This window comes from Haliotis cracherodii, unplaced genomic scaffold (assembly GCF_022045235.1).
Source record: "Haliotis cracherodii isolate W230 unplaced genomic scaffold, xgHalCrac1.p SCAF_15, whole genome shotgun sequence".
Classification (NCBI taxonomy): domain Eukaryota; kingdom Metazoa; phylum Mollusca; class Gastropoda; order Lepetellida; family Haliotidae; genus Haliotis; species Haliotis cracherodii.
Genome location: NW_027266270.1, coordinates 738,988 through 761,956, shown reverse-complemented (window position 1 = coordinate 761,956; position 22,969 = coordinate 738,988). Strand labels below are relative to the sequence as shown.

The window sequence follows — 22,969 nt, the reverse complement described above, 5'->3', positions numbered from 1 at the left end:
AACAAACAAACAAACAAAATAAACATGCTCATGGGATTCAGCCCAGAGCTCATGGGATTCAGCCCAGAGCTCATGGGATTCAGCCCCTTAAAAACATGTGGCATTGGAGTTTCATCAATTTGGGTGAGAGCGAAACATGCATATTGCATTGTTGACAGTTGTCCGAGTCAGTGTTGTCATTTAGAAAGACTGTTTGAAGCATGACGCTGGATGATGTGCATGAACCAGCATGTTACATCATTAACAATGTCAGTTTGTCAGATATGTAGATAGAAAGTTTTGTTTTCACAATACTTATTTTACTTTTGCCTTACTACCTTCCTCTGTTTCTCATTTTTGCTCTGACTTTATATCCTTAAATGTGTTCCCATCGTTTCCATGGAAACTCTTTAGTAATTAGCCCTACCTGTCCACCAACATAGAAATCCAAGTCCACCAATCCTGCCCAGCCCATAATGCTAACTAGGGAAGTTGGGGTTCTATTCCCAACATGGGTACAGTGAGCGATGACACCCATTCTGGTTCCCCCCACTCAAATCATTACAGTGAATATGGCTAAACTTGTTAGTACATGATAACTCCCCCCACAACATCCAGGTCTTTAACACGGCTGGCTACATGTATTGACTTGTTAGTACATGATAACTCCCCCCACAACATCCAGGTCTTTAACATGGCTGGCTACATGTTTTGACTTGTTAGTACATGATAACTTCCCCCACAACATCCAGGTCTTTAACATGGCTGGCTACATGTATTGACAGCTGTGATCCAACCCCCACAACATCCAGGTCTTTAACACGGCTGGCTACATGTATTGACAGCTGTGATCCAACCCCCACAACATTCAGGTCTTTAACACGGCTGGCTACATGTATTGACAGTTGTGATCCAACCCCCACAACATCCAGGTCTTTAACATGGCTGGCTACATGTATTGACAGTTGTGATCCAACCCCCACAACATCCAGGCCTTTAACACGGCTGGCTACATGTATTGACAGTTGTGATCCAACCCCCACAACATCCAGGCCTTTAACACAGCTGGCTACATGTATTGACAGTTGTGATCCAAATACTTGACTAGCTAGGCCTAAATAATTCTAGGACCGGGACCCTCGCCATACGAGGATCGTGGGCCCCCCTTCCGAGATGAGTCTTACGATGACCGTGATGGCGGGCAGCCACCGTACGACTCCAGTGCTCCTCCACACTACGACTACAGCGACAGCCACGACTATCCCGACAAAACACCCCAGCCCTATTATCCAGAAGAAGATGTCCACAGAACTGAGGCTCCTGTTGCTTCAGCGCCACCTGTGAATGATTATAACTCTGAAGGGCGGAGAACTCCGACAGATAATCGGTCTGGATGTAAGTGAAATACAGGATACTTTCTCGACAAGTACAAAGCCCACGATGTGACAAGCAAACCTTTACGACTCATGTGATGAAGTATTCCATGCAGTGACCTCCTTGTAGGACTGATCAAAGAACCTGAACTCGGCTTTCTTATTCTACTTCTTATTTTACTTGTGGCATGAGATTTGTGCAGTGGTTGTGGCATGGTTTGTTTGACTGTTGTTTAGTTTGTTCAGTTCCAATAATGGTGTTTAGCGCTCAGTACTTGGTGCCTGTGATTGGATTGATTAAATTTATCATTTTTAAGAGAAAGCAGATTGTTGTTGTGAGGTTTGGGACCAGTCATGTATAACGGGTGGGTGGGTCAGAGGGAGTGAGAGAAGGGTCAGCGGGAGTCATGAAAGGGTCAGCGGGAGACAGGGAAGGGTCAGCGGGAGTCAGGGAAGGGTCAGCGGGAGACAGGGAAGGGTCAGCGGGAGACAGGGAAGGGTCAGCGGGAGTCATGAAAGGGTCAGCGGGAGTCAGGGAAGGGTCAGCGGGAGTCAGGGAAGGGTCAGCGGGAGTGAGGGAAGGGTCAGGGAAGGGTCAGCAGGAGACAGGGAAGGGTCAGCGGGAGACAGGGAAGGGTCAGCGGGAGTCAGGGAAGGGTCAGCGGGAGACAGGGAAGGGTCAGCGGGAGACAGGGAAGGGTCAGCGGGAGACAGGGAAGGGTCAGCGGGAGTCAGGGAAGGGTCAGCGGGAGTCAGGGAAGGGTCAGCGGGAGACAGGGAAGGGTCAGCGGGAGACAGGGAAGGGTCAGTGGGAGACAGGGAAGCGGGAGACAGGGAAGGGTCAGCAGGAGACAGGGAAGGGTCAGCCGGAGACAGGGAAGGGTCAGCGGGAGACAGGGAAGGGTCAGCGGGAGTCAGGGAAGCGGGAGACAGGGAAGGGTCAGCAGGAGACAGGGAAGGGTCAGCCGGAGACAGGGAAGGGTCAGCGGGAGACAGGGAAGGGTCAGCGGGAGTCAGGGAGGGGTCAGCGGGAGACAGGGAAGGGTCAGCGGGAGTCAGGGAAGGGTCAGCGGGAGACAGGGAAGGGTCAGCGGGAGTGAGGGAAGGGTATGGGAAGGGTCAGCAGGAGACAGGGAAGGGTCAGCGGGCGTCAGGGAAGGGTCAGCGGGAGACAGGGAAGGGTCAGCGGGAGTCAGGGAAGGGTCAGGGAAGGGTCAGTGGGAGTCAGGGAAGGGTCAGTGGGAGTGAGGGAAGGGTCAGGGAAGGGTCAGCAGGAGACAGGGAAGGGTCAGCGGGCGTCAGGGAAGGGTCAGCGGGAGACAGGGAAGGGTCAGCGGGAGACAGGGAAGGGTCAGCGGGAGTCAGGGAAGGGTCAGGGAAGGGTCAGCGGGAGTCAGGGAAGGGTCAGTGGGAGTGAGGGAAGGGTCAGGGAAGGGTCAGCAGGAGACAGGGAAGGGTCAGCGGGCGTCAGGGAAGGGTCAGCGGGAGACAGGGAAGGGTCAGCGGGAGTCAGGGAAGGGTCAGTGGGAGTGAGGGAAGGGTCAGGGAAGGGTCAGCAGGAGACAGGGAAGGGTCAGCGGGAGACAGGGAAGGGTCAGCGGGAGTCAGGGAAGCGGGAGACAGGGAAGGGTCAGCAGGAGACAGGGAAGGGTCAGCCGGAGACAGGGAAGGGTCAGCGGGAGTCAGGGAAGGGTCAGCGGGAGTCAGGGAAGGGTCAGCGGGAGACAGGGAAGGGTCAGCGGGAGTCAGGGAAGGGTCAGCGGGAGACAGGGAAGGGTCAGCGGGAGTCAGGGAAGGGTCAGCGGGAGACAGGGAAGGGTCAGCGGGAGTCAGGGAAGGGTCAGCGGGAGACAGGGAAGGGTCAGCGGGAGACAGGGAAGGGTCAGCGGGAGTCAGGGAAGGGTCACAAAACATCTGACAGTCTACAAACATACACACATTTGGGGAGGGCCGTGAAAAAAATGGACATTTTAAAAAGTGCTTTTGCATTTTGTCTTTTCAGGTAGGGTCATGAAAATAAGTGACAGACACTAGGAAAGGGTTGTTATATTCCGTACATTAGTGCATCAAAAAACCCTGATACCCCCTCCCAATGAAATAAATGACCGGTCCCTTAATTACATTTTAAGGTCTGTTTATATGTAAGTTTTTTTAGAGGTTACTAGCTGGGTAAAATAGGTCTTCAGCAACCCTTGCCTTATAACAGGCGACTGTGCTTGTTGTAAGAAGCGACTAACGGGATTGGGTGGTCAGGCTCACTGACTTTTTTTTTATGCATGTCATCATATCCTTTTTGCGTGAATCGATGCTCATGCTATCAATCACTGGATTGTCTGGTCCATTATTCGATTATTTACAGATCGTCGTCATATTGTTTGAAAATTGCTGAATGCAGCGTTATTAAAAAACAAACAAGCAAGAAAAGAAACAAATCTTAGAAATTTCATGTCATGCAATATTTTTTAGTGAAAGACCATTTTTAATTTGTATTAGTGCTGAGTCATATCAGTGTTGGTAAAGTTCTTACTCTAGTTTGACATTTTGCCAGCATTCCGGTGGCGCAACCCTGACCTACAGGAAGTGATAGACTACTTGGGTCACCGTGACAACGATATCAAAGTCCATGCAGCCGCCTATCTCCAGCATCTCACCTTCATGGATGATGGAATCAAAGCAAAAACAAGGTGTGTAGTCGCTTCATCGGCATCAAGATTGACAGTGGTCTGCATGTCTCTATGCAGAGTTACATCCCTTAGGCATGGATGGATCTGCCAAACATGGGTTTGAATGGGTGGGGGGTTTGTCAGCTACATACCCATGCTCATGGGTTTATATCAGAGTAGTAAGCAAGAAGACCTTTGTAGATTTTAGGATCACTTCATTTGGCCCATGAAATTATGAAAGGCTTGCTGAAACATAGATGTCCCATCTGTTTTTACAAAATTATACCATTTCTCTATGTATGTTTAATTTTATTTTTTTAAGATTGGAGAATGCTTGTGAATCATGTTATTTCGATGGGAAAATATACAGTGGGGATGAGGCTGTGTGATGAGGCTGTGTGATGAGGCTGTAGCTGTGTGATGAGGCTGTGGGATGAGGCTGTGTGATGAGGCTGTGTGATGAGGCTGTGGCTGTGTGATGAGGCTGTGTGATGAGGCTGTGGCTGTGTGATGAGGCTGTGTGATGAGGCCGTGGGATGAGGCCGTGTGATGAGGCTGTGTGATGAGGCTGTGTGATGAGGCTGTGTGATGAGGCTGTGGCTGTGTGATGAGGCTGTGGCTGTGTGATGAGGCTGTGTGATGAGGCTGTGTGATGAGGCTGTGGCTGTGTGATGAGGCTGTATGATGAGGCTGTGGCTGTGTGATGAGGCTGTGGGATGAGGCTGTGGCTGTGTGATGAGGCTGTGTGATGAGGCTGTGGCTGTGTGATGAGGCTGTGGCTGTGTGATGAGGCTGTATGATGAGGCTGTGGCTGTGTGATGAGGCTGTGTGATGAGGCTGTGGCTGTGTGATGAGGCTGTGGCTGTGTGATGAGGCTGTGGCTGTGGGATGAGGCTGTGTGATGAGGCTGTGGCTGTGTGATGAGGCTGTGGCTGTGTGATGAGGCTGTGGCTGTGGGATGAGGCTGTGTGATGAGGCTGTGGCTGTGTGATGAGGCTGTGGCTGTATGATGAGGCTGTGGCTGTGTGATGAGGCTGTGTGATGAGGCTGTGGCTGTGGGATGAGGCTGTGTGATGAGGCTGTGGCTGTGTGATGAGGCTGTGGCTGTGGGATGAGGCTGTGGCTGTGTGATGAGGCTGTGGGATGAGGCTGTGGCTGTGTGATGAGGCTGTGGCTGTGTGATGAGGCTGTGTGATGAGGCTGTGGCTGTGTGATGAGGCTGTGTGATGAGGCTGTGGCTGTGGGATGAGGCTGTGTGATGAGGCTGTGGCTGTGTGATGAGGCTGTGGCTGTGGGATGAGGCTGTGTGATGAGGCTGTGGCTGTGTGATGAGGCTGTGGGATGAGGCTGTGGGATGAGGCTGTGTGATGAGGCTGTGGCTGTGTGATGTGGCTGTGTGATGAGGCTGTGTGATGAGGCTGTGGCTGTGTGATGTGGCTGTGTGATGAGGCTGTGTGATGAGGCTGTATGATGAGGCTGTGGCTGTGTGATGAGGCTGTGTGATGAGACTGTGTGATGAGGCTGTGGCTGTGTGATGAGGCTGTGGTTGTGTGATGAGGTTGTGTGATGTGGCTGTGTGATGAGGCTGTGTGATGAGGCTGTGAGAACCGGCAGCCATTTATAAATATACAGTGGGGATGAGGCTGTGTGATGAGGCTGTGAGAACTGGCAGCCATTTTGTAATGTTCTATACAACAACAACATCATTATTTGATCGTAAATTGGCCACGAAATGATGCATGTCATCGTATCCCAGTTGGTGTATCGATGCTCATGATGTCAGTCCATGGATTGTCTAGTCCAGACTTGATTATTTACATACTGCTTTCAAATAGCTGGAATGTTGTTGAGGCAGCGTAATCAACAAAAATATTTATCGTTTGAACATGTTCAGGGCACAGTTTATCAACCAGGATCGGCTGTGCTTGAATATGATACTGGACTGTTGGACTGTCACACTTTGTGGGTTCACCACAGTGGTGAGTGTCGAGTTGCTGACAGAAGATGACAAGACAGGTCATGTTTGACGGCACTGGGGTTCGGTGAAAGTGTTTGCTTCACAAAACGTTCTCCATAAAACAGACCACCTCCGTGGTCTAGTGGTAGAGCGTCCGCCGGGAGAGCGGAAGGTCCGGAGTTCGATCCCCGGCCGCGTCATACCAAAAGACGTTAAAAGATGGTACTTGTTGTTACCCTGTCTGGCGCTCAGCTAAAACAAGGACTGGTCGGCTCGGAGTCAGTATATTGTGTCTGAGTGGGGTATTCATGTTAAACTGCGGCATGGTATCTCAGTGAGCTAGCACTATAAATCGGCATCAGTCCGGACTAGTACAAGCAGCCACACACACACATGCATGCACGTCGCTATATCAGTGCAATAATCTTGGACGCGACGTTAAAACCAATTTCACCTCACTTCACCTCTCCATAAAACATCACTCACAACAATGATTTATATGTTGACGCTGATGTTTACAGTGATGATGATGTTGATGATGTTGTTGACAGAGGCCTTGATGGAATCCGTCCCCTGATCCAGCTGCTGAGCAATGACTACCCCGAGGTCCACAAGGCAGCGTGTGGAGCCCTGCAGAACCTGTCCTACGGCCGGACCAACGATGAGAACAAGGTGGGTGTTCATGGAATAGATCCAGGTGATCTCATAATGGAGCTTGATGTCAATGTAATGTATCCTTGTGTGGACATATTTGATCTGTGTGTCCACGTAATTGATCCAGGTGTCCACGTAATAGATCCAGGTGTCCACGTAATAGATCCAGGTGTCCACGTAATAGATCCAGGTGTCCATGTAATGGATCCAGGTGTCCACGTCATGGATCCCATAGTCCACGTCTTGGATCCGGTAGTCCACGTCATGGATCCGGGTGTCCACGTCATGGATCCGGGTGTCCTCATAATGGATCCGGGTGTCCACGTCATGGATCCGGGTGTCCTCATAATGGATCCGGGTGTCCTCATGATGGATCCGGGTGTCCACGTGATGGATCCATTGGTATCCATTGTGGGTTATACAGCTGAAATATTGCTTCGAGTTACTGAGATTGTTTGACTGTTATTTGTCGGTATCTGCTTGAACCTCGGACTTGTGACAGTAAATGACTTCTGGCGGATTAGATGAAGTTGTCCACATGCCTGTCTTCTTGTCTAAGAGGATAATTCCTAATTAATAATCTAATTCCACACAAACTTGTAGACTCTGACTTATTTCCTTATCATTATGGCCTTCAGCCAGGTATCAGTCCAGCCCTCATGTCCTTGTTCTGCCCCTCATGTCCTTGTTCTGCCCCTCATGTTCTTGTTCTGCCCCTCATGTTCTTGTTCTGCCCCTCATGTCCTTGTTCTGCCCCTCATGTCCTTGTTCTGCCCCTCATGTCCTTGTTCTGCCCCTCATGTCCTTGTTCTGCCCCTCATGTCCTTGTTCTGCCCCTCATGTCCTTGTTCTGCCCCTCATGTCCTTGTTCTGCCCATCATGTCCTTGTTCTGCCCCTCATGTCCTTGTTCTGCCCCTCATGTCCTTGTTCTGCCCCTCATGTTCTTGTTCTGCCCCTCATGTCCTTGTTCTGCCCCTCATGTCCTTGTTCTGCCCCTCATGTCCTTGTTCTGCCCCTCATGTCCTTGTTCTGCCCCTCATGTCCTTGTTCTGCCTCACAGAAAGCAATCCGTAACGAGGGCGGCATCCCAGAACTCATCCGACTCCTGCGGAAGTCTCACGAAGATGATGTGCGGGAGTCTGTCACAGGCGTGTTGTGGAACCTCTCGTCATGTGAGGTAAGGTCATCATGTCAAGGTCACTCTGTATATGTTCTTGTTGAGAAAATATCAGTTGAATGAATTACAATTACAATCTTCAGTAATGAAACTGGTTGTGCTCCACTGACAGTTTAAGACAATAGAGTTTGGGTGATCCACTGACAGTTTAAGACAATGGAGTTTAGGTGATCCACTGACAGGTTAAGACAATGGAGTTTGGGTGATCCACTGACAGGTTAAGATAATGGAGTTTGGGTGATCCACTGACAGTTTAAGACAATGGAGTTTGGGTGATCCACTGACAGTTTAAGACAATGGAGTTTGGGTGATCCACTGACAGTTTAAGACAATGGAGTTTGGGTGATCCACTGACAGTTTAAGACAATGGAGTTTGGGTGATCCACTGACAGTTTAAGACAATGGAGTTTGGGTGATCCACTGACAGTTTAAGACAATGGAGTTTGGGTGATCCACTGACAGTTTAAGACAATGGAGTTTGGGTGATCCACTGACAGTTTAAGACAATTCATCTCATGTGCCTCAGTCTGTTTGTTGTCATGTTTCAGGAGCTAAAGAAGCCTATAATCGATGATGGTTTAGCAGTAATTGTGAATGTAGTTATAATTCCACACTCGGGGATGGACCGGATGGGGGCAACGCCGTACCGGGACCACGAACCCTGGACCACAACGTTCCGGAATGCCACGGGGGTGCTTCGGTAAGACATCACATCTGGGGCCTCACGGGGCGGGGGCCTGTGTTAGAATAGGTCCCTCTACTATAGGATTGCTGTCCTGCTTCTGAGAGTGGTGGAATAGCCGAGTAGTTAACAAACGCATATTGCCTTCATGCAAAGTGAAGTTGTTGAGCAGGTCGAGGGGGATATTTTGTTAGGGTACAAATGTTCGTGATGACGTGTGAGAGTCTGGTTCATCATGACATGATGTCTGATTTGTCCAGGAATGTCAGCTCAGCCGGGTTTGATGCCAGGAAGAAAATCCGAGAGTGTCGCGGCCTCGTCAAGGCGCTGATCCACACCCTGAAGATCGCAACAGAAGGAGATATGGACAATAAGCCTGTGGAGAACGTTGTCTGTATTCTCAGGAATCTCTCATACAGGATCCAAGAAATTGAAGATCCTGACTTCTACAAGAAGAGGACGTTACCACGGAACCGAGCTCCGCCAGAGAAAGGTACATGCAGATTGAGTTACCTGACGGGGGGGTGAGGTAGCCTAGTAGTTAAGGCATTTGCTTGTCGTGCCGAAGACCCGGTTTTGATTCCCTACATGGATACAATGTGTGAAGCCCATTTCTGCTGTCCCCCGCCATGATATTGCTGAAATATTGCTAAAAGCGGCGTAAAACCAGCGTAAAACCATACACACTCACTCATTAACCTGATACCCCATGGAGATTCTTGGCTACAATTGGTCCACGGCAACCTTTGCTGTCGTAAGTTGGTTACCTAATGAATTGCATGTCATCGTAACCCGATAACTCGATGGAGTGGTTCGATGATCATGATATCAATCGCTGGATTGTCTTTTCCAGATTCTATGTATTTTATAGCTGAGTGCAGTGTTAAGCAACAAGCACACAATCATTAAGGTTGCATGTAAGTGTGGCCGTACTAACTCTCCGAGCCCCTCATTGACCTTGACTTTGACCTTGACTTTGACCTTGACCTTGTGAAGCAGGTGACAGTACGGGATGCTTCGGTGGCGGAGGCAAGAACAAGAAAGGTGTACAGAAGAAGGGAGGAAATGAACCCAACAGTCCGAATCAAAAGTAAGTACCCCAACTCATCCACAGTGCCTTCAGTAACATCATCAGGTGTCAGGGATGTTCACATTTATCAGACCCGTGAAGATCCGGGGTAGAATAGGTCTTCAGCAACCCATGCTTGCCGTAAAGGGCTACTATACCTGTTGTAACAGGCGACTGACGCAATCGGGCTTGCTGTTAAGCAACAAACAAACACATTTAATTATTTGTTTGTTCATTTGAATTTGAATCTTTGCTCTTGTCACGATTTTGATTTTAAAATATTTCTTTCTTTCTTGATGCCACCAAAATGTTTTATGTGGGTGGGTTGCTCAATATCAGGGATCAGTCCATGTTTCCTGGTTCAGTTTATCAATATCCAGGATCAGTCCATATTTCCTTGTTCAGTTTATCAATATCAGGGATCAGTTGGTATTTGCTGGTTCAGTTTATCAATATCAGGGATCAGTCCATATTTCCTGGTTCAGTTTATCAATATCAGGGATCAGTCCGTATTTCCTGGTTCAGTTTATCAATATCAGGGATCTGTCCATATTTCCTGGTTCAGTTTATCAATATCAGGGATCTGTCCATATTTCCTGGTTCAGTTTATCAATATCAGGGATCAGTCCATATTTCCTGGTTCAGTTTATCAATATCAGGGATCAGTCCATATTTGCTTGTTCAGTTTATCAATATCCGGGATCAGTCCATATTTCCTGGTTCAGTTTATCAATATCAGGGATCAGTCCAAAATTTCCTGGTTCAGTTTATCAATATCAGGGATCAGTCCATATTTCCTGGTTCAGTTTATCAATATCAGGGATCAGTCCATATTTCCTGGTTCAGTTTATCAATATCAGGGATCAGTCCGTATTTCCTGGTTCAGTTTATCAATATCAGGGATCAGTTGGTATTTGCTGGTTCAGTTTATCAATATCAGGTATCAGTTGGTATTTGCTGGTTCAGTTTATCAATATCAGGGATCAGTCCGTATTTCCTGGTTCAGTTTATCAATATCAGGGATCTGTCCATATTTCCTGGTTCAGTTTATCAATATCAGGGATCTGTCCATATTTCCTGGTTCAGTTTATCAATATCAGGGATCAGTCCATATTTCCTGGTTCAGTTTATCAATATCAGGGATCTGTACAGTTTATGTGACTCAGGCAGGAGACATGTAGATAATGTTGGTGTCACAGTAGTCCCGGCAGCATCCATGTAGTGGAGTGGAGTGGAGTGGAGTGGAGTGGAGTGGAGTGGAGTGGAGCGGTGGAGTGGTGTAGTGGAGTAGTGGAGTGGAGCGGTGTGGTGGAGCGGAGCGGTGTAGTGGAGCGGAGCGGTGTAGTGTAGAGGAGTGGTGTAGTGTAGTGGTGTAGTGTAGTGTAGTGTAGAGGAGTGGTGTAGTGGAGTGGAGTGGAGTGCTGTGCTGTGCTGTGCTGTGCTGTGCTGTGCTGTGCTGTGCTCAGAGTGTGTGCCATGACTCACATGTTGATCCCCATTTCTCCTGACGTTTGTGTTGTTTCCCCTGCAGGACCCAGCCCACATTCCCTCAGGCTGCCACCGAGTACAAGGGGCTGTGGGGAGCGGACGTCGTCCACCTCGACTCACTGCTGCTCAAAAATGCATCCAACCCTGTCACACTGGAGGCAGCTGCTGGTGCCATACAGAATCTGACTGCCTGCGACTGGCAGGTAGGTTTCCTTACAGAATCTGACTGCATACGACCCTCATGTGAGTCGCCATACAGAATCTGACTGCAAACGACCCTCATGTGAGTCGCCATACATAATCTGACTGCATGTTTCTAATACCGGCCCACTCACACATTACTTGTACTTTCAGCCGGCTGTTGACATCCGAGCCCTCGTACGGAAAGAGAAGGGTCTCCCGAATCTCGTGGACTTGCTGACCTTTGAGAACGACCGCGTGGTGTGTGCAGCTGCCACAGCCCTGCGAAATCTGGCCATCGACGAACGCAATAAAGAACTTGTTGGTAAGACAATGAAAACTAAGAAATAGCAAGATGATCAACATGTAGGTAAATATTCCCTGTTTTGTCCCCAGTTAAATATGCCCTGTTTTGTCCCCAAGTAAATATGCCCTGTTTTGTCCCCAAGTAAATATGCCTTGTTTTTCCCCAGATAAATATGCCCTGTCTTCACACCAGGTAAATATGCCCTGTTTTGTCCCCAGGTAAATATGCCCTGTTTTGTCCCCAGATAAATATGCCCTGTCTTCACACCAGGTAAATATGCCCTGTTTTGTCCCCAGATAAATATGCCCTGTCTTCACACCAGGTAAATATGCCCTGTTTTGTCCCCAGGTAAATATGCCCTGTTTTGTCCCCAGGTAAATATGCCATGCAACAGCTGGTGAGGAAACTTCCCGCACATCGGCAGATGCCGGGTCCGGTGGCGCCGGACGACACATTATGTGCTGTCATAGCAACGCTGTATGAGGTCATAAAAAATAATCAAGATTTTGCACTGTAAGTTATATTAGTTTATACACCTTATACACACCTTATACACCTTATATTCTTACCATTCCCACATGCGATGAACTGGCTCACATTAGGAGCTGTAGCAAAACAATGGTCTTAGACATTACATGTAGAAGAAAATGATGATGAGTTTCTTCTATGGCACCAACTGTGGCCATTGTTGCCGATATATGGAACAAAGTGAAAGATGCATGAGGTCACTTCCTGTGCTACTGCAACAAGTCACTCCCTGGTGACTGTATGTAATGTACACAGATAGCTTACATGCATAACATAAGAGAATGGTGGATACAGTAATGTTTATAACCAACACAGTTATAACGCACTAATGCTTGCTGTTTGATGCTTGCTGTTTAATGTTCGCTGTTTGATGCTTGCTGTTTGATGCTTGCTGTTTGATGCTTGCTGTTTGATGCTTGCTGTTTGAAATTCGCTGTGTTGCTGTTTGCTAATGTCTGCCTGTTGTTTCCAGGTCGTTGATGACTGAAAACGGCATTCCACGCCTTCTGAACATCACCAAGTCAGACAACCAGTACCTTGCCCGAACTGTCAAATACGCGCACACGGTAGGCACTATACTCAGTGTTAGCAGTCCCCCAGTGTGATTCAACCAGGACCCCTGTTGTAAGAGCCCTATAGTGTTAGCAGTGCCCCTGCCCCAGGGGAATTCAACCAGAGCCCCTGTTGTAAGAGCCCTATAGTGTTAGCAGTGCCCCTGCCCCAGGAGAATTCAACCAGGACCCCTGTTGTAAGAGCCCTATAGTGTTAGCAGTACCCCTACCCCAGGGGAATTCAACCAGAGTCCCTGTTGTAAGAGCCCCATAGTGTTAGCAGTACCCCTACCCCAGGGGAATTCAACCAGAGTCCCTGTTGTAAGAGCCCCATAGTGTTAGCAGTACCCCTACCCCAGGGGAATTCAACCAGAGTCCCTGTTGTAAGAGCCCCATAGTGTTAGCAGTACCCCTACCCCAGGGGAATTCAACCAGAGTCCCTGTTGTAAGAGCCCCATAGTGTTAGCAGTACCCCTACCCCAGGGGAATTCAACCAGAGTCCCTGTTGTAAGAGCCCCATAGTGTTAGCAGTACCCCTACCCCAGGGGAATTCAACCAGAGTCCCTGTTGTAAGAGCCCCATAGTGTTAGCAGTACCCCTACCCCAGGGGAATTCAACCAGAGCCCCTGTAGTAAGAGCCCCATAGTGTTAGCAGTGCCCCTGCCCAAGGGGAATTCAACCAGAGCCCCTGTTGTAAGAGCCCCATAGTGTTAGCAGTGCCCCTGCCCCAGGGGAATTCAACCAGAGTCCCTGTTGTAAGAGCCCCATAGTGTTAGCAGTGCCCCTGCCCCAGGGGAATTCAACCAGAGCCCCTGTTGTAAGAGCCCCATAGTGTTAGCAGTGCCCCTGCCCCAGGGGAATTCAACCAGAGCCCCTGTTGTAAGAGCCCCATAGTGTTAGCAGTGCCCCTGCCCCAGGGGAATTCAACCAGGACCCCTGTTGTAAGAGCCCCATAGTGTTAGCAGTGCCCCTGCCCCAGGGGAATTCAACCAGAGCCCCTGTTGTAAGAGCCCCATAGTGTTAGCAGTGCCCCTGCCCCAGGGGAATTCAACCAGAGCCCCTGTTGTAAGAGCCCTTTAGTGTTAGCAGTGCCCCTGCCCCAGGGGAATTCAACCAGAGCCCCTGTTGTAAGAGCCCTATAGTGTTAGCAGTGCCCCTGCCCCAGGGGAATTCAACCAGAGCCCCTGTTGTAAGAGCCCTATAGTGTTAGCAGTGCCCCTGCCCAAGGGGAATTCAACCAGAGCCCCTGTTGTAAGAGCCCTATAGTGTTAGCAGTGCCCCTACCCCAGGGGAATTCAACCAGGACCCCTGTTGTAAGAGCCCAATAGTGTTAGCAGTCCCCCTTCCCCAGGGGAATTCAACCAGAGCCCTGTTGTAAGAGCCCTATAGTGTTAGCAGTGCCCCTTCCCCAGGGGAATTCAACCAGAGCCCTGTTGTAAGAGCCCTATAGTGTTAGCAGTGCCCCTTCCCCAGGGGAATTCAACCAGAGCCCCTGTTGTAAGAGCCCTATAGTGTTAGCAGTGCCCCTGCCCCAGGGGAATTCAACCAGAGCCCCTGTTGTAAGAGCCCTATAGTGTTAGCAGGGCCCCTACCCCAGGGGAATTCAACCAGGACCCCTGTTGTAAGAGCCCTATAGTGTTAGCAGTGCCCCTGCCCCAGGGAAATTCAACCAAAGCCCCTGTTGTAAGAGCCCTATAGTGTTGATTCCCAACATGGGTACAATGTGTGAAGCCCATTTCTGGTGTCCCCTGCCATGATATTGCTTGAATATTGCTTCAAAAAATACAATACTCACTCCCTTGCTCACAGATTTAAGGCTGTTTAACGATGCTGAACTGTAGGTTGGATCTGCTTGTGATGCAGGTGATGCGGACGATGTGGACATTCCGAGCCCTGCATCCAGAGTACTCCCGGATGGGGCTCACAGAGAAGGACTTCCTGATGTTCACAGCTGCTTGCAGGTACATGACAGACCTCATGGCAACATGACAGACCTCATTGCAAAATGACAGAGCTCGCGGCAGCATGACAGACCTCATGGCAACAGACCTCATGGCAACATGACAGACCACATGCCAACATGACAGACCACATGCCAACATGACAGACCTCATGGCAACAGACCACATGCCAACATGACAGACCTCATGGCAACATGACAGACCTCATAGCAAAATGACAGAGCTCATGGCAACATGACAGACCTCATTGCAAAATGACAGAGCTCGCGGCAACATGACAGACCTCATGGCAACATGACAGACCACATGCCAACATGACAGACCACATGCCAACATGACAGACCACATGCCAACATGACAGACCTCATGGCAACAGACCTCATGGCAACATGACAGGCCACATGGCAACATGACAGACCACATGCCAACATGACAGACTTCATGGCAACATGACAGACCTCATGGCAACATGACAGACCTCATGGCAACATGACAGAGCTCATGGCAACATGACAGACCTCATGGCAACATGACAGACCTCATGGCAACATGACAGACCTCATGCCAACATGACAGACTTCATGGCAACATGACAGACCTCATGGCAACATGACAGACCACATGCCAACATGACAGACTTCATGGCAACATGACAGACCTCATGGCAACATGACAGACCTCATGGCAACATGACAGACCACATGCCAACATGACAGACTTCATGGCAACATGACAGACCTCATGGCAACATGACAGAGCTCATGGCAACATGACAGACTGTATGGCAACATGACAGACCTCATGGCAACATGACAGACCTCATGCCAACATGACAGACCACATGCCAACATGACAGACCTCATGGCAACATGACAGAGCTCATGGCAACATGACAGACCTCATGGCAACATGACAGACCTCATGGCAACATAACAGACTGTATGGCAACATGACAGACCTCATGGCAACATGACAGACCTCATGCCAACATGACAGACAGCAAGACACATGACATGACAACATGACTGCATGCCAACAACATTATGTGACAATATTGTATATTGATTGTCTAAGCCCTGGTGTTAGGCGATTGTTAAGAGTGCTGAATCACAGACTGTGTGTATTTGTGATCTTCGGAGTGCGGAACAGAGATGCCCCTGGTCTCGTCACAATGGGAGGCCATTTCCAGGCACTTGTCTCATGCCAGTAACGTGACCCATGAAGATCTGGGGTAGAATAGGTCTTCAGCAACCCATGCTTGCCGTAAAAGGCGACTATGCTTGTCGTAAGAGGCGACTGACAGGATCAGGTGGTCAGGCTCGCTGACTTGATTGATGCATGTCATGTGTCCCAATTATGTCAATCATTGCTATAATATTGCTGAGTGCGGCGTTAAACAACAAACAAACAAACAAACATGCCAGCAACGTGTAATCGTTGGTACCCTGGTCACTCTGAGTGTTTCTGGGTTTCAACAGTGTAGTAAACATCAAAGTGACACACATTTGGGCTCACAGTTTTGTTTCTATTCCACGTTTCAGAGCGGAGGGCTCAAAGTACAGCAACTTAAGCAGTAGTGTGAGTCCCGTGGCCAGTAACCATACCACCCCATACAACACGCTAAACAGACCAATCAGTGCTCAGGGTTACGATGACAACACGCTGTCTCCGGGACGACCGTTGCAGAAGCGTCCTAACAACAGCACCGATCACAGTCACAATGAGGCTGATGGCTACTTCTCAATGAACCAGAGCCACTCACATCTAAATGATCACGGTAATATCAATAAGATCACAGTAATATCAATAAGATCATGGTAATATCAATAAGATCACGGTAATATCAATATGATCATGGTAATATCAATAAGATCACGGTAATATCAATAAGATCATGGTAATATTAATAAGATCACGGTAATATCAATATGATCACAGTAATATCAGTATGAACACTGTAATGTCTGTATGCCAGGGTAATATTATCATGGTAATATCGATATGATCACGGTAATATCAGTACATTTATACCAGTATGGTCACAGTTATGTTATGATCAGAATATTATCAGAATGATCACATTAATATTACGGTAATATGATCATGTTAACATCACTATGATCACAGTATTATCAGAATGATCATATTATCATAGTAATATGATCTCAGTGATGTTATGATCACATTATTGCCACGGTAATATGATCTCAGTAATGTAATGATCACATTATCATCATGGTAATATGATTAATGTTATGATCACATCATCACAGTAACATGATCACAGTAATGTTATGATCACATCATCACGGTAATATGATGACAGTAATATCAGGGACGTAATGGTAATATGAGGGTTGTCACAGTTCAGTGCTGATGCTCTCACAATGTAAAATTGATCTGTGATTTCTAGGATTGTTTGCATCTATGATTTGAGGAATTAGATCTGAAAGTGAAGTATTAAGCCACTTTATTATCTAACATTCGAACTGATGTTCCCCGGGATGGCAGAGAATCCTGTTTGCAAGAGGTGAGGGGACTCGTCACATGACATGCTTATATATTTCTGAGAAATCTGACCAACAATTGCTTCCATTTCAGATCGACACAACTATTCCCATGACAGTAGAGTAAGTATTGTTTAAAGGTTTATCATGCCATGTCTGCAGTTCTGACACTTTGTCATACATACTGCCCATGACTAGAATATGCTGAATGTCGTGTTTCAAACTGGGCTCTCACCCCTGAACTCCTCACTTACCAAGACCTCCTAGGGTGTTCATTCATCATGCGAAAGACCTGGGTTCGATTCCCATTTGGTACAATGAGTGAAGCCCATTTCTGGTGTCCCCTGCCGTGATGTTGCTGGAATATTGCTAAAAGTGGCGTAAACCATACTCTGTCACTCACTCACCAAGATCTACCTCATCAGCGTGAGGAGTGGAGTGCAGGCTATTTGTCAAGGACTGTAATCTACAAGACATTTGTCCCAGCAGACATTTTGACTAAAATACAATTTGAGAAATTTGTTGCCTCCCATCTCTCTTCTTTGGAAAAATGTGGATGAAAAATTAGCTTTATGTATTTTCTGACCCTCTGTTGAAAGTGGGCTTGACCTTCCGTTGTTGTATGTGAACATTGACCTCCTTGTCATACATTAGCCTTGACCTTTCATTGTTGTAAGTGAACCTTGACCTTCCTTGTCATACATTAGCCTTGACCTTCCATTGATGTATGTGAACCTTGACCTTCCTTGTCATACATTAGCCTTGACCCTCCATTGTTGTATGACCACCTCCGTGGTCTAGTGGTAGAGCATCCGCCCGGAGAGCGGAAGGTCCGGGGTTCGATCCCCGACCGCGTCATACCAAAAGACGTTAAAAGATGGTACTTGTTGTTACCCTGTCTGGGGCTCGGCATTAAGGGGCTAAAACAAGGACTGGTCGGCTCGGAGTCCGTATACTGTGTCTGTGTGGGGTACTCATGTTAAACTGCGGCATGGTATCTCAGTGAGCTAGCACTATAAATCGGCATCAGTCCGGACTAGTACAAGCAGCAACACAAACACACACGTACATGCACGTCGCTATATAAGTGCAATAATCTTGGATGTGACGTTAAACACCATTTCACCTCACCTCACCTCCATTGTTGTATGTGAACCTTGACCTTCCTTGTCATACATTAGCCTTGACCTTCCATTCTTGTATGTGAACCTGGCCTTTCTTGTCATACATTAGCCTTGACCTTCCATTGTTGTATGTGAAACTTGACCTTCCTTGTCATACATTAGCCGTGACCTTCCATTGTTGTATGTGAACCTTGACCTTCCTTGTCATACATTAGCCTTGACCTTCTATTGTTGTATGTGAACCTTGACCTTCCTTTTCATACATTAGCCTTGACCTTCCATTGTTATATGGTAACCTTGACCTTCTGTTGTTGTTAACCAAGGTCTTATTCACATTTCAGCAGGATGACATACCCATGACGGACCTTGGCCCTGGTTATGCCCCCCTCGAGGAGCCACAGCCACCCCCCCACAGAAACAAGCCACCAGTCGGGGGTGTCGCCCTCTTCCCAAACATGCAACAGGTTAGCTAAGATTCATAGTTGTGTCATGTGTAGTGACACCCACAGGGACAAGCCACCAGTCAGGTGTGTCGCCCTCTTCCCAAACGTGCAACAGGTTAGCTAAGATTCATAGTTGTGTCATGTGTAGTGACACCCACAGGTACAAGCCACCAGTCAGGGGTGCCGCCCTCCTCCCAAACATGCAACAGGTTAGCTAAGATTCATAGTCGTGTCATGTGTAGTGACACCCACAGGTACAAGCCACCAGTCAGGGGTGCCGCCCTCCTCGCAAACATGCAACAGGTTAGCTAAGATTCATAGTCGTGTCATGTGAAGTGACGCCCACAGGGACAAGCCACCAGTCAGGGGTGTCGCCCTCCTCCCAAACATGCAACAGGTTAGCTAAGACTCATAGTCGTGTCATGTGTAGTGACGCCCACAGGGACAAGCCACCAGTCAGGGGTGCCGCCCTCCTCCCAAACATGCAACAGGTTAGCTAAGATTCATAGTCGTGTCATGTGAAGTGACGCCCACAGGGACAAGCCACCAGTCAGGGGTGTCGCCCTCCTCCCAAACATGCAACAGGTTAGCTAAGATTCATAGTCGTGTCATGTGAAGTGACGCCCACAGGGACAAGCCACCAGTCAGGGGTGTCGCCCTCCTCCCAAACATGCAATAGACTAGCTTAACACAAGGATTTAGTCGGCAAGGATCTAGTGGGTAATTCACATCTCAAAGTCTAAGCTTTCCGCTATAAAATGCTGGATGTTTAAATTGTATGATAACGTGAGAGGACTAATCCAAGGCCGAGCGTGTTCCCAAGACAGCAGAGTGGTAAGAACTGATCAGTGTGGGGGGCCCATGGTTACAGGGTGTGATTGGACTCAAATTGAGTCGATGGATTTGATCGTTTTTTCAAAGACTGTTTTCAAGAATTGACGTATGGTCCAGATTCAATTCATGGCCACCCTATGGGGCCGAGTGGGTCATGTAGATTCACTCAGTCAGGTGAGTTCTCAATACATACACAGCTACGTAAAGCTCGTACCTCTCTGTCATGTACCAGCCAGGGGGCAAGGTGGCCCATTCGTCTAAGGCTTTGTCATTCGCTTTGCAGAGTTACATCCCTTGGGCATGCAAGAAACCTATGATTGTGGGTTCGAATCCTGGATCGCCCCGATTAGGTTTGCCAGCAGCATACCCGTGCTTGTGGTTTTCACCGATGTGGTAAACGTCTGAGACCTGCATCACTCTGGGCTTTCCTCCCAAATTAAGCTGACACGCCGCAATATGACTGTGATATTGTTAAAAGCGGCGTTCAACCCGACTCACTCACTCACTCACTCACTCATGTAGCAGGCAGACTATGAACTGTATGGTTATAGTGATGACACAAAACAAATACATTGTTTTCTTTCTGTGCCCACAGGAGCCAGCCGACCAGTCCGGGGAGCCATTGTATGCAAAGGTAAACAAGAAGGGCCAGCGTCGTAACGATGACTACGTACACTCAAGTAAAGTCATGCTGGACGCAGGGGGAGGACCACAGGGCGGGGCCGACTCCTGGGTGTGATCACAAGACCCTGCTGTCATCTGTTAAGTCATGCACTGAACCAAGGGAGATAACCCTTGTCCAGGGAAGGAACTCCTGTCCATTGGAAGTTTTTATGTCTGCAGATAAAACTTTGAAAAGTGAAAACAGGGGAGGTAACTCTGTACATACTGCAGTGTTGTGGACGTTTTTACGACATATCTGCATAAAAAACAGCGGAAATTGTAATAATCTGTGAATTCACATGTCGAAGGATCATTTGGAATTGATTACATAAGCTTCTTCGTGATATCGACTGTGGATGTACCGAGGAATGTGCTTGTGCCCAAACCTGTCATGGGTGTTACTGATTCGAAGGATCACAGCCCTCAGACTGTGTGCCGACTCAATACAGGTTGTTAACTGACGACATTGCGCGGAGGATATGTGATGTTCTCTCAACCCCTTCTGTTTTGACTCAAAAGGATGTGTGATAGTACAGAATAATTTTAGCTGTAGTCAGAAATATTGTATATACATGGAGCGCTGACGTTAACTGATTGTACAGCTACTTCTGATGCCAGGGCTGTCGGACCGGCACTGGAATCACTGTGACAGACTTTGTGTATGCACACCATAATAACCATGGCAATGTGCGTGCCCAACAAGGTGTATCAGATTTGTCAAGTAATATTCAGTTATTTTCTAATTTCGTATTTCATCTAGCACACAGTAGCTGCTGATGTGTGGGATGTGAGTACAGTTCATGCATGTTCATGTCAGGAGTGAATAAATGTCATCGTTTTAAGACACTGTAGCATTACACGGAGTGCAGACGTACACAGCAGAAGATATATATTTTTCTATGAATCAAGTTGCTTTGTTTTTGTAGCTGCTGCTATCTCACATATCCAAGTCTGTCATAGAATATGTATAGTTATCTCCCTTTGAGGGACTTGAATGCCATGCAAATGTCTCCTTCTGGAACACTAATTCCACGTTAAACGGAGTTGTCCCCCTTTCTTGAAATCTTCTAATGTCATGTTCATGGAGTTATCTCCCTTTGAGGTCATTTGTGTTTGCTGCACAAAGGTATCTGGCATTGTTTCAACCAAATCCGACTTCTCCGAGTAGAAAACATTAGACTGTTAGTCGTTTCATTGATAACAATTGGTGATGGGCAATGAGCCATACCTTTGTGTAATGGAAGGCCTCCCTGACACAGGACTGACGTCCTTGGATTAAATTGTCCATATCTGAAACATATATATAATCATGTGACAATGGTTTCTTCTGCTCCCTTTCTTCTGCACTTGTGAGGCCTGTGTCAGGTTCTGCAACAACTCCACTTCTGTCTGTCCTCGTATCCTGCTTGCACTCCAGCTTCGTAGTCAGTTAGCGATATATGATAGAGTATTAATACCATAATCCACACTTCTTGTCCTTCCTGTGGCAATCAGTAGGATCGGTCCTCATCAGGCGGACATTTCCACTTGGACTACACTGTGATTCTTGGATGGTGGTGTGCAGGATGTCATACGATTCTGATACCACCAGTAAAACGTCCCTGATGTAGAACTGAACCCAGAAAGCTGTCCCATAGAGCCTTTTTGAACAAAGATTCCAAGTCTAAAATATTTAAAAGTAGTTTTGGAATGATTTTGGTTTGTGACAACATGTATAAAGAAATTCTGTAAATCATTAGAATCCTTCTGGATATGTGTCAACAGTATGCAGTATTTATTGCTGAATAATCATCTTGGAGAATTTGGGGAAGTCCCTTTTGAAGAGTTCTCTCCCCTTTGACAGCAAGCTTGTGACGTAATCAGTAACTGCCCTTTAACAGAAAACCTTGGACATTAATTCCTACCTGAAGATATTGTTTTTCTCAGATGCTGTTTACAGCCGCTGGGATGAGAGATTAGGACAAAGTAAAGTTCTTGTGTGATAATAATTGATATTTACACTTTGAATTATATTCAGGTATGAATTTCCTCTTTAAATGCAAGTATGTGTTAGAATGAACATGTTACAGCTTAACTGGTGATACAGTACACCTCGACTGCCATATTCTGCATTAATGTAGGCCATTTCTCCTATTGTTATCTTCAGCTGCAACTCGGCAAGTTTGTCATGACGCTATCCCACATTGAGCCTATGCACAAGTAACCGATGTCTGCTCAAAGACCTGATTATGTTGTGATAATTATGAACCTTTTCATAAATCTGTTTTTTTTATGTGAATAAAAATGAACATTTCTCCATAATTCAGTGTTTTCCAGTTTTTTTATTACCAAGATAAATGTGTGTATGTGATATTATGTATAGAAAGAAATTTAACTGTTAACACAATAGAATAAAAAATGTTCTGCATGACATATATTTTATGAAAAGAATTGTCCTTAGAAATGCTCTGTACACAACCGTTTCAAAAGAAATTGTTTTATTTAAAGACTGTTATTGAATGATTTTAGAATATATATACATATTGTTTTGAGTGAAAATGGTTGGATAAAGAGCATTTTTGTACATCTCTTATTCAATATTCTTACATAGGACAGAATCTTTCTGATGACACCATTGACTTCTAAGGCTCTGCGACTTAATTCTCAGAATATTAATCCAGTCTGATTTATGAACAATGTATGTGAAATGGTGAAGAGCCAGCCTCGGACCACTGCAGCCAGGGTTGGTTGCCATGGAGACGCGTCTCTTTCACCAACCATCCTGTTGTCTTGCCCATTAAAATCATTTGTCGTGTCGTGTATCATATCATTTTGAGAAATAATAAATT

General features: G+C 47.2%; 1 protein-coding gene across 17 annotated transcripts in view; it reads left to right on the top strand.

Annotated features, from left to right (window-relative positions):
• Positions 1-22,969, top strand: part of LOC139462153 (splicing regulator ARVCF-like) — a 118,111-nt gene extending 95,142 nt beyond the window's left edge. For 14 of the 17 annotated variants that reach the window (XM_071243660.1, XM_071243666.1, XM_071243664.1 and 11 more), the window contains 16 exons: positions 1,108-1,374; positions 3,901-4,036; positions 6,524-6,644; positions 7,688-7,804; positions 8,353-8,504; positions 8,747-8,979; positions 9,483-9,576; positions 11,087-11,246; positions 11,398-11,548; positions 11,905-12,043; positions 12,531-12,624; positions 14,473-14,570; positions 16,112-16,347; positions 17,172-17,200; positions 18,543-18,665; positions 20,074-22,969. In XM_071243660.1, coding sequence (XP_071099761.1) covers positions 1,108-1,374; positions 3,901-4,036; positions 6,524-6,644; positions 7,688-7,804; positions 8,353-8,504; positions 8,747-8,979; positions 9,483-9,576; positions 11,087-11,246; positions 11,398-11,548; positions 11,905-12,043; positions 12,531-12,624; positions 14,473-14,570; positions 16,112-16,347; positions 17,172-17,200; positions 18,543-18,665; positions 20,074-20,217 — 2,294 coding nt within the window. In that variant the 3' untranslated portion in view covers positions 20,218-22,969. The remainder of the gene's footprint in view (positions 1-1,107; positions 1,375-3,900; positions 4,037-6,523; positions 6,645-7,687; positions 7,805-8,352; positions 8,505-8,746; positions 8,980-9,482; positions 9,577-11,086; positions 11,247-11,397; positions 11,549-11,904; positions 12,044-12,530; positions 12,625-14,472; positions 14,571-16,111; positions 16,348-17,171; positions 17,201-18,542; positions 18,666-20,073) is intronic. The other 3 variants (XM_071243662.1, XM_071243663.1, XM_071243668.1) reach the window with 3 other exon arrangements.